Genomic DNA, 12,516 nt, shown 5'->3' with positions numbered 1-12,516 from the left:
GTTTGTCTAAATCGGTTCTGCCATCTCTGAGAAAAATGAGCGACATTTTTGGTCACATACACACACAGACGCACATACACACATACATACACAACCACAGACATTTGCCGAACTCGACGAACTGAATCGAATGGTATATGTCATTCGGCCCAGCGGGCCTCCTTTAAAAAGACGATTTTCAGAGTAATTGCAATACCTTTCTTTTGAGAAAGGCAAAAATAGCTCACTATGTCAGAGATTCAATCCATCGACACACCATTCGTGAACTACACCTTGATTTTAATATTGGTCAGCTCCTATGACATTAGAACAGTGACCCAGTTCTTGGCGGAGTCATTTCAACTCGTGAGATGCCGCGTAGTCTCTAAGTTAGTTCGTTTGTAAAGCTAACGGTCTGATGCATCATTGCCTTGTCCAGCACGAGTCACATGACACTATAACATTGTAATTATCTGTTTGGTGGATTTTTACTACCGGAACAGGCGGTCCTTCGCATAATTCTTAGTCGGTTCTAACAACCTCTACAGAAACATCACGGTTTCCCTGTAACTGCCCAAGAAGACATGGTTATCGGAATCGATTTATAATAAATATGATCGCTTACTGCTGGACCACTTAACTTAATGCGGTTTTATCTTTAGGGTTATTTTCGTTTTCGTTTCAATTAACGTTCTACCGACGTCGAAAGTCAGCGTGGATAAACTTCCCCATTTCATTCTGAATCCTGTAAGAACATCGATTAGGCGGAAGAGCTATGATTGCAGCTCACACAGCAGGACCAAACGATAGTTTCAATTAGTTATGCACTAGCAACCGTATAAAAGGCCCCTTAAAAGGTCACAAGATCAAAAGATCCCTATCGACCCCAAGCAAGCAGATTAGATGAATAGATGCATGTTTTTGCCTATCTGTCTATTTGTTTACTCACGAGTGCTTTCTATAGGTAATATTATAGGCACAATAAACACAGCAGCTCAGCACCCCATGTGCTGAGATCTGATTCAAACCAGCGTGTGATCGGGCGCGGATTGTTCGCGACTCTGCTGCTTCACCGTGACCGTATCTGGTCGCAAATCCCCTCCCCACTACCATTGCATCCTTCTGGATACCGCCATCGCCAAGTGGACTAATTTGAATCTGACTTGTTCTTCTTTTTTCCAGATACAGCAGCAGCAAGATCCGCCACCGCTCTTCGTGTCCGCAGCGGGATCCTGAAACGACCACCACCGCCACTTATCTCAGCACCGCACCTGTTAGCGTTAAGGCACAAAACGAAAGACTTGTGAGTATACGGATCGTTATAATTGTAACTTCCGCATATTGCTATATGTAAAATGCTAGAATGGTTTGCCTATTTTAGTTCCACTTCAGTATGATGACACGCTGTTTCGAAGAAGGGATAGTACGAAAAAGTTGCCGTGCAGTTATGTAAGCGATCAGTCGCTTAGGATTAAAAAAAATAAAACGAGTTTTGACAAATGTGCGGTTATATGACTGAATATTCATCCTTCAATACTGCACAATATTTGCAAGGATTTGAATCAATCGAAGCTAAAATCAAAAATTCTCTTTATCATATGAACAACTATTCAATCAAAGCCCCAAATTTTAGATCAAAATCTGTAATCATCCAGTATACTTTTAGAACCCATTATGACTATTTCTTTGGAATGATCTCAATTGGTTTCTTTCAGATTCTTGTCCATCAATAACGATGCCAGTAAACCCCACTCGCCATTCACTGCCAGTCACCTGTTCTCGTCCCTTTGCGGAAATACCATCATCAACAATAATAACAACGAGAAAGATGCCTTCAACACCAACAACAACAACAACACTAGCATTAACAACAATAACAATTACCTTAGCGATGATTCGAAAACAAGTACCTTACGTGAAACGTATCCTATGTACAACTATTGTGTTCAACAGAGTCCTACGCAACTGTTTCCACCGTTCGTCGCCGGTGCCTTTAGCCATCACACGCATCCCCACCATCCTCACGCGTTGTCCCCACAGGACATTGGCCGCCATACACCACCACACACTTTCCTGGATCTCCAACAGCAGCAACAGGTGGGATCGGCCCAGCCATCTGCTCTGAAACCTGTGCCAGTACTAAGTTCCAAGCTGATGCCACCGATTCCTTTGGCCGCATCGATAGCAATCGCGTCCAGTCTACCCAAGAACCACCCGCTTAGCGAATCGGCCACTGCAGCCGCAGCATTCCATCGGTTGCTGCAGCCTTCCTCCTCGGCCTCCGGGATAGTGGCCAGTACGGCAGCAGCAGTCGCAGCAAGTCGAGCTCTTCTGGAAGCTCGGCACCATAGTAGCACCAGCAGTAGTAGTCCAGACCGGCACAAAGCGGATCGGATCGACTATTCTCTCTCGCCACGTCTGCCGCCGGATATCGGTGGACCGGGAGGAGGTGATGGCGGTAAAAGTATGGTCACCAAGAATCGAAAAATCCATCGATGCGACGCAAGTGGATGCGATAAGGTGTACACCAAAAGTTCCCACCTGAAGGCACACAAGCGGACACACACAGGTAAGTTGACCGTTGAAATACAGTGAAAAATTATAATATTTATTTTTCTATAAACAGGTGAAAAGCCATACATCTGCACCTGGGAGGGCTGTGTGTGGCGATTTGCCCGGTCAGATGAGTTGACGCGACACTACCGGAAGCACACCGGTCTTAAGCCCTTCCGCTGCAAACTGTGTACACGTTCCTTCAGCCGCTCCGATCACCTGTCACTGCACATGAAACGACACTGAGTGCTGCCACTGTGCAATCATTCGATACTCCACGACGCAATATACTCCACCAGCGAACGAGCTGATAGTTTTTAAGCAAAACAAACCCTCGAATCTCATTTCTTTGTAATTTGTTTCTCTTGTAAGTATAGTTTAGGCTGAAATTTTCTTTAAGTTTCTTTCGGCCTCTGTAGCCTGTAGTACAATCAGTTTTTCGATGTTTGACATCTTCATGTTAAAAGGAAAATTAGAACGGTCTGGTGATGTGTTCTAGATGATGGAATAGAACGCTGTGATTTTGGGCCACGTTTTTTACGCGGCTATATAGTGTGAGAATTTTAACGTTACTATTCTACTTCAAAACTCAAAGCAAGAGAACTGCGGAAAGAAAAAGTAGGCCTCCAACTTTTATGGCACCACGTCCAATGTTAATTGTTCGACTGGATTTGTTTTTGAGTATCTGTAGCTCTCTTACTATACTCTAGAACAGTAATTCTCAACGTGGGATCCGCGGACCCCTAGGGGGCCGCGAAGTCGTTGCTGGGGGTCCGCGAAGATAAAGATATTTTCTGAGTGCATATTGAAATTTCAGGTCTTGCTTCCTAGCAAACTGAAAATAACATTTTGATAGCATACAAAATCGATGTTTATCAGTGGGGGTCCGCGGCAACCCAGTGTGATTTCTAAGGGGTCCGTGGTATGAACAAGGTTGAGAACCACTCGAGAATATATGTTTCATAAATGGGTTGTCCTCTTCAGATAGGTTCCTCCTACAATGTCCCGTGGAATCGAACCAAGGGTAACCCAATTGTTCACTAAAATAACTTGAAATAGATTTTAGAGTTCAATTCAGATAACGCGCGTATTCTACAGTATGTAAAAAAAATTATCCAAACCCATCACAAAATCCGTATTTGTTCAATATTTATGACAAAATAATTTTTTTTTATTGATTAGACTTCCGGTTCCGGAGTTACGGGATGAAGAGTGCGGCCACACAGCAAATTAAACTGAAATGAAAAATTCTCAAAGGGGGGGGGGGGCAGTTAAGGGAAATTACAAAATCAATTTTGTATGTTTAATGCTAAATAACTTTAAAATGCATGAAACGTCGAGATTTGATGAAATCTCAAAAAAAATAAAGCAATCTCGAAAAAATTCAGCGCACGCATCACTGATCACAACACGCTGCATTTTTTACGATTGCTGACCAGCAAAACCTCCGTCTTGTGGTGACCCAGCTGTAACTTGACATTAGCCATCTAGGTTCCCACGATACCTATTGTCTTGCTCGAGGATCTCGTAGCAGTTCTTGTGTTAACACTTCGTTGTACATTATATTCCTCTGCTCCATGTACGCCCCGTAGACCAGTACTCGGTTCTGAGTATAACTTTTCAGAATAGTCCGCGACCCGTGTGAAACACTACGGCGATAACCAACCAGCTGGCGCTGTTGAAAGCGTTCTTCACATCGATTCTCCTTTGCTTCGATGCTTTCTCCGCGCTCGCGACGACTGTGCGGATGGCCTCATCCGTCGTAATCCCTTCTGGAATCCGAACTGTTTCTGTCCGATCTCACCTTCAGCGTAGTTTGTCAGGCTATTGGGGATGATCCTTTCCAGAAGTTTACCAAGAGTATCCAGCAGGCATATAGGCCGGTACGATGCTGGATCTCCTGGTGGCTTCCGTGGTTTTGGAATCAACACCAGCTTCTTTATCTTCCATCTATCCGGGAAGTAGCCTTCGTACAGGCATTTCTGTGGAACTACCTGAATATGTCCGGAAACGCCAGGTTCGCGATCTTCAGTGCCACGTTGAGGATACCGTTCGAACTGGTAGTCATCTTAACTTTTAGTCCTTTTGCCACTATAAGAAGCTCGTCGGCGGAGACTCGATTGTCACCAGCAATTTCACCGTCTGCATCAACGTACGATGATCTTCAGTTTGTTTCACATTTAAGTTATGATCGATGGTTCTTTGACCTTGGCCATCACACTCACACACACACACACATATATATATATATATATATATATATATATATATATATATATATATATATATATATATATATATATATATATATATATATATATATATATATATATATATATATATATATATATATATATATATATATATATATATATATATATATATATATATATATATATATATATATATATATATATATATATATATAAATAAAAACTCAAAATTCAATAATAATCCCACAGTAATACTATATTCACACTACAGAGTTAAAACATGTTTTAATAATTGGCAAGAAGAAAAACGTCATCAAGATAGCGTTAAAACACGTTTTAACTCGTAGTGTGAACGTAGTATAACTCTGCAATTTTAAGGCTACTTAGCTGATTCCATAACAATCACTTTTGTTGATGGTTACTTATTGATTGGATGTCACTGGACAAAGCTATTCTACTTTAAACATCAACAGGATTTTTGGAAATCTTCTATTCTAATACTACGTTCACACTACGAGATAAAACGTGCTGTAACGCTATCTTGATGACATTTTTCTTGTTGCTAATTTTTATAAAATGTTTTAACTGTGTAGTGTGAATGTAGAATAAGCGTGTGCAAGAAAGAGAGGCTACAAATAAATGTATATGAGAATATCTTTTTACTACAAAATCGGATTAATTTGCAGTTTTCGTCAATATTGATTCTTACACTCAAAACTAGGTACATATTTGTGGATTTTGAGATGCACAAGATGATTCTAGGATTTTTCACTGAATTATTTTTTGCATCGCCGACATTTCATATATTTTGACATACAACCTTAAAGAATTTTTGTGAATAAACTCATATTTGTTATCCTACGTATGGATCCAATCATTTTTCGATTGAGTGGTGTTCCGAAAAAAGTCAATTTTTACACATTTTTTTGTAGGAGACGAACCACTGCGACCAGTATTTAGATCTATTGTGGTACACATACGATTCCTATGAATTTACATGCCCAAAATAACCGTGTGTCCATCTTGCCATCCCTGTCAGTCTTACCAACAGTTCCCCCCATAAGTAGGCATTACTCTTTTCACTTGTCTGATTTATAAAAACAGATAGATTCATAATTCCGAAATAGAAAAATCTCAGTTTCGCGTGAAAAGTAATCCTTTACACCTAATCTCTGAAATCACATGATAGATGTCTCATTCCTAGAAAAATACGGGAAGTTGGGGTATTATGGCATTTGATACAAAATGAGTATTCTAGACTAAATGTCAAGAAATCTGAGGTTTCTGAATTTTATCAGTAACGATTCTATTTTTATTTTGTTCCTTAGAACTTTTCACGTTCAACAAGGTACATTTATTAAAAAATTATTAAAGAATAATAGAGATATATGCGCGAGAATATGAAAAACCTGTTTTAATCCACCTAGTGGTGCAATTGTGCCTTTCTCATTTATTCAAACTACACGGAAAAAATTGTTCACAATCGTGAATAAAGTGCCATGAATCCTGGAACAATCACGTTTTTACGTTATGAAAACAGGACCATGAACAAAAATCATATGTTTTAAAATTATGTTCAAATTCCTTTCAGTAACGCCCGCATAACGCTTATTTTAGTGGAACTATTAGTTTTTGTTTTGTGTACTTCATGCACGGTTTCCGCCAAGTCATTTTTAATGCGATTTTCAGTACGCGAACTAGTTCACAACTTTATGAACATTATTCATAAAACCAAAGGTTTACTCATGATGATTTTCATAGATATAGGGGCCTTAGTTCACAAAATCATAATATTCTGAATATATTCTCGTGAACTATTTAACGAAATTCAAAAATTTAGTCATGAATCAATTCAATTCTCGTGAACTAATTCATGATCTCTAGTATATTAGGTACGATTCAATATCCGTGCTCGTGAAATAGTTTACAAAATCATCAAATATTATTCATGTATTCATGAACTGGTTCATGATTCCTAATATATGTCACGATCCAATATCCGTGCTCGTGAACTAGTTTACGAAATCATGAAATATAATTCATGTATTCGTGAACTCATGATACCTAGTATAAGTCACAACTCACGATCATTTTTGTGAAGTAGATCACGAAATCATAAAATATTAGTCATGTATTAGTAAATTGGTTCGTGATGCCTAGTACATGCTTTACAATCTATTATGGTTGCTAGTGATATTTAGAAGATATCGCAAATCATTTACAATTTCATGCAACATGATAATGGCATTTTCCCGGGAACTCTTTCACAAAATTCCACGACCACGAACATCGATATTCGTTTGATAAGGTTCATGGTGATGTCTGGATAGAAAACGAAAACTGCGATGAGAATCCTAAATAGTGTGCGTGATATAAATCACAAAACAAGATATCGCGAATCAGTCACATTTTTATGACCCAGTTCATATTGTCACGTTATTCCGAATAAAAAAACCGACAGTAACCAAAAAGTAATAGATCACAATTAGACGAAGAGTTTTTACGAATAAAACTGCTGATATCATGAACATTAGTCATATTACTCGTCGTGTCAAATGTGGAAGCAAGTTCTAAAATAAAATATTACGATAACATGAACAGAAATTACGAAAATCACGACTAATATCCAGAAATTATGAACATGAGTTACTCAATTTATGACTCAAATATTACGATAACATGAACAGCAGATACCAAAATCGTGACTTATATCCTGAAATCACGAACACAAATCACACAACTCGTGACAAAAATATCCAAAATCGTGACTAAGATCCTGAAATCATGAACATGAATCACTCTACTCATAACTAAAATATCACGATGACGTTAATAGAAATTACAAAAATAGCGACTAAGATCCTGAAATCATGCATTTAAATCCCGTTAATCTGACAGAAAATGGAATAGTATACTCATGAATAAGATAGAACAGTCACGTGATGAGAAATCATAAGAATCTCGGAAAAGCTCTTGAAATCATGATTAACATTTGACTGTCGGCTGTGTATTCCCAAATCATGAACAAGAATCACAACAAAATTTAAACATGTCCAGGGAACAACAACAGTACCCTAACCAAATATTCTAATGACGCGCCATGTATATATTCGGGGGAAACTTTTGAAAACACAAATTGTTTCATGAATTTGAGGTTAATTATTCATAATTTCAGAAACTTTGTCATGGTTTTCTTAAATCGTTCGATTCACGAAATCGTGACCTTTTGTTCATGAATTTATGAACGGATTTTTTTCCGTGTACGATTCGATGGCTGGTTATGTTCAATATAATGGTGGAAATGTCCATTACATATTCAGTACAATATGCACATAAATACAATGGATCGACAGCCACGAACTTGAGAAGCTATGTGTCGAAAGCTGAGACACTTGAACCCAGCAGTGGATCCAGGAGGAGGGTTCGGGGGGTCCGGACAGCGCCAAAATTTTTCAACTTGTTAACAAATTTTAAATTAGTTTCAATTTTTAAGTAGTATTCAAACTCAAAATTATTTAAAATCAAATTTTTCACAGGTTTAACAGGCCCACTAAGGAAGTTTATTTTGGAGGAACTAGGAAATTTTCTTCGGGGGGAATTTATGAGGGAAGGTGGGTTTAGAGAATGGTGGTGTGTGATGAGGGGGAGAGTGGTGGTAACCCCTCACCGCATGCCCCCAACTACGCCTCTGTTAAAATACAGTCTAATATTAGTTAAAAAAAATTAGACCGGGACTAGGTTGACGATGTTCAGAGTGACTGCATAACCTTTCTATATGAGAAAGGCAAAAAAATAAGGTGAACTTATAAATATGGGACATCACTTTTTTCACTTAAACGACCATAACAAACGAACAAAACACACCAGGGCTTCTAAATTTCGAGAAAAATCGTTGCTTAAGCTTCAAAACAAATGCTAAAAATTTGGTGCAGTTTGTTTGAATAGAAAAAAAAAGATTCTGAACAATTAGGGTGAACGAATAAATGTGGGACACTATGTATTTTCCCATGGAACCAATGTCAAAAACATCAAGCAAAGTGGTCGGAGGTCTAAAATTGACCAAATGATATGAAATTTGGCATCTGAGCTTACTTTGCTATTTGTCACAATAGGAGGCCTTTGAGACTTCAAAAATGAGTGTTTTTGCAGTGCCATAATGCGGGTGCCCAGTCAAAAAGGGCAAGTTGCTGGCTAACGGGGGGCTATTTGCCAACTGGGATGCGCTAATGGCCCTTCAATTTGCCAGCAAATTGCTGGCAATTAGGGGGCTATTTCAAATGCAACATTTGGGCGATTTGCCGCCGTCATTTTTTTTGCCGCCCAACCCGACCTTAAATCGCCCCCAAATAGCCCAGGGAACGCGCCATTTAATCGCCCTTAATTGCCTAATATGAAAAATTAAAAATAATGCTTTTTTGGGATTCATTATCTACTCACATATACTTACCAGTATACTAGGTAATCACCACCAACTTATAAGAAGAATCAAAGGTGAAATTGGTATTGCACACCAAAACTTATAACAATCTGACGTTCATTAAGACTTTAGGTCAGAGATCTTTTTCTACTATACATACACACGATTCCACAATTTCCCACATTCGTTGGCTAAATGAAGTGCACTAGACAAAGCACAAGTGAAAACACACCAATTGTTCAAAAAAAAATTTTAAGCTTAAACCAAACATGAACCGCCATGTTTGAAAAAACGCGAAAAACAACCAAGTCCATTTCAGCCACCAGAAAATTTGTCTAAGTGTTGAAATTGCCTTTAAATCGCATTTGCAAATTGCATTTGTTCCGAGGGGCAATTAGCACAGGCGAGTTGAGTCAAACGTCAAACTTTTTAAATCGCCTGACCATGTTCGTCCGCATTTTTGACAGGGTGCGAAGGTGGCCAAGGGGGGGGGGGTTAATGAAAGGTGGAGGTGTTAGGGTAAGTGGGGGAGGGGGGGGGGGGCGATGCTATACCTTCCATTTGAGACTTGTTTGGAGAAAATCGGTTCGGTCATCTCCGAGTAACCGATGTGCAATTGTTTTCCAAACTCAACGAAGTGATTTGAATGGTATAAGAGTGTCGGCCAACAATTTGAAGCAATTTGTAACTCATTTTATTTATTTTTGCATCATTTATACATATATTGATTACTGGTTTATATGGGAATTTCGCATGTGGCCGCATACTTCAATCCGTAACACAGAAACCAGTGCTCCGATTTAAAGGAAATTTAATAGCATTCAATAGGGATGTTCTAGCTTTCATTTGAGACTAATTTTGTGAAAATCGATTTAGACATTTCTGAGAGGCAGATGTCTTTTCAGCTCAGGAACATACCGCTTTCCCGAAGCTTCCGGTTCCGCCGAAGCTGTCCAATGTGGTCAACGATTGGGCATCAGTGAGCTGAAAGTATAAATCCAAACATTTTTGAACACATTTTATGGAGTTTTGCATCTTTTAGATATCATGCTGATTCAGATTTATATGGAAATTTCATGCGTGACCCCACTTTTCAACCTGTAACTCCGGAACCGGAATTAAATGAAATTCAATAGCAGTCTATGGGAACATTGTACCTTTCATTTGAGATTAAGTTTGAAAAAATCGGTTCAGCCATCTCTGAGTAAACGATATGCATATTTTTGGTCACATACACACATACGCACACACGCACAGACATTTGCTCAACTCGACGAACTGAGTCGAATGGTATATGAGACTCAGCCCTCCGGGCCTCGGTTAAAAAATCGGTTTTCAGAGTGATTGCATAGCCTTTCCATAGGAGGAGCCCTAGAAGCTCAATTTCTCGTATCCTGACACAGGTCGCAAGGGTACCATTCGATTGTTGAATTTGTTATATTAGAAAAACTGCAAAATACGTATGATTTACAGCATAGAGCAGAATGATTATTCACAATAGGTGATTTTTGAGACAAATTGTCCCAAAACTCCAACTTGCCGTATTTTTCGAGAAACGAATTTTTTTCCCTCAATTACTAAGAATGTTTTCTTTAAACAAAAGTACAAAAGTGTAATTTTCCGCACCCGCTGGTGGCCGAAGACGATTTCGCTAGATTTTCAAAGTGGCGTGCACTCAGTGCTATAGCGCGACTGTCGGAAGGATATATTTTTTCCTCCTATTTTTTCTATAGTACCAATGTCAAAAACATCAAGTGAAGTGGGCGTCAGTTTAAGTTTGTCCAACTGATGTGAAATTTGGCATCTGAGCTTACTTTGATATTTGGCCTGCGTTAAGCTAGAGAGGACCAAGCGCCATTGGGAGGGAGTTACCTAAAAATCGCTATCGCATCCAATGAAGCAGCATAAAAACCCAACATCAATTTATTTCTGAGAACTCAAATAGTAATCGAAAGCAAATAAGTACCCTGAAACTTTCTATGATAATGGTAAATTATCGAAAAATGTATTTTTCCATTGAAAATACCAGGAAAAAAGTATGGTGCTCAGTTCGCTTTGGCTTAACGCAGGTTATTTGTCACAATATGAAAGGGATAAGTGCTTTTTGCAATACCCTAGCTATCAATTATCTCATCATCATCTTATCCAGATAAAGTTGACATTTGATTATTGCCTACTCACGTGAATGAATGGGAACTTTGATGTCGGCTTTTAAGAATTTCAACAGCTTCCAGAACATCCTTTCGGAATCAAAAAAATACACCAGACTAGAACACCACCGTCAGTGAAAATACATACCGACAAAAAATCAATTAACACGTCCAGATTTCTAAACCGATTTCTTCACCACACTAGCAAGTGCTCATATAAACCGTATTTCCCCCTTTAGTATATTTAATAATCCTTCTAAATAATAGCGCCAGTTGACACTTTGCCGTAGTTTATTTATTGGTAGGTTTTAACATTTTTACTTTAAATATAGACTAGCATTAGGATCTGTTATTGTACATAAGAGTTTAAGAAACAAACTAGCGTGAGAATAGCAGAGTGTGGACAATAAACCCAGTAACAAGTGCAATTACAAAGCAAACAAATCCCAAACTAGCCACTAGGTATGCAAGAGAAAACAACCGCTATGGAATATAGCTGCGAAAGGATCAATGTTCCCTTCTTTTATTAAATAATTGTTAATTCAAATAGATAGGTAGCCAAGTTTTATTGCCTTTTTATATATAAAAAAGTACCAATCGGAGCGAAGCGGTGATTTCACGGAAAGTGATGTGGAATCAATGCCATTCGGACGAGTGTGAATCTTTCGATCTGGTACTTCCCGTACGGCAAACGGCTGTTAGATTTTAGTTAGCAACTTAGTACTTTAAACATGATATTCCTATCTCCGGCATCCTGATGTTGGGACGCGCGAGCAAACACGAGATTCCACTTGACATAGGCAAGGAACCAGTTGATATTGTTATTTCGTTCAGTAAGAGGAGCTAGATGTGACAGTTTTTGTGCGAACAAAACAAAAAAAACAAGTGAGCCAGTAACTAGATAATTGTTTTGTTTTAAACTAAATAGTGGTAGACATTCTGGTTCATGCTTGGCACGATGTCCGATGAAACCAGTATAGTAGAATAAAGCGAAGCGAAACCGAATGAGGGATGTAAAAAACGCCAGTATTTTTTTAAATGATTGTTTTTCTCTTGGCAGAAATGCCCCACAGCAGCCAGTTTTGTTAGACGTTTTTTAGAAGAATTTTATAGTATGTAACAGTTACATTGTAAGATGAATTTTTGAAGCTATTTTGTCGAAGGAAAAAATAAAAATTGACGGATTAAAACAACGGTGGGTGTG

At 38.6% G+C, this 12,516-nt stretch overlaps 1 protein-coding gene across 1 annotated transcript in view; it reads left to right on the top strand.

Moving 5' to 3' along the window:
- Nucleotides 1–3,763, top strand: part of LOC131692808 (Krueppel-like factor 12) — a 585,807-nt gene extending 582,044 nt beyond the window's left edge. The window contains exons 5-7 of the mRNA XM_058980097.1: nucleotides 1,162–1,282; nucleotides 1,695–2,548; nucleotides 2,606–3,763. Of these exons, the coding sequence (XP_058836080.1) occupies nucleotides 1,162–1,282; nucleotides 1,695–2,548; nucleotides 2,606–2,778 (1,148 nt within the window). The 3' untranslated portion in view covers nucleotides 2,779–3,763. The remainder of the gene's footprint in view (nucleotides 1–1,161; nucleotides 1,283–1,694; nucleotides 2,549–2,605) is intronic.
- Nucleotides 3,764–12,516: the final 8,753 nt, after the last annotated feature.

The sequence above is a fragment of the Topomyia yanbarensis genome, chromosome 3, assembly GCF_030247195.1.
Source record: "Topomyia yanbarensis strain Yona2022 chromosome 3, ASM3024719v1, whole genome shotgun sequence".
In the NCBI taxonomy this organism is placed as follows: Eukaryota; Metazoa; Arthropoda; class Insecta; order Diptera; family Culicidae; genus Topomyia; species Topomyia yanbarensis.
Note: the sequence above shows the minus strand (reverse complement) of the source record. Positions and strands in the feature narration are given on the sequence as shown.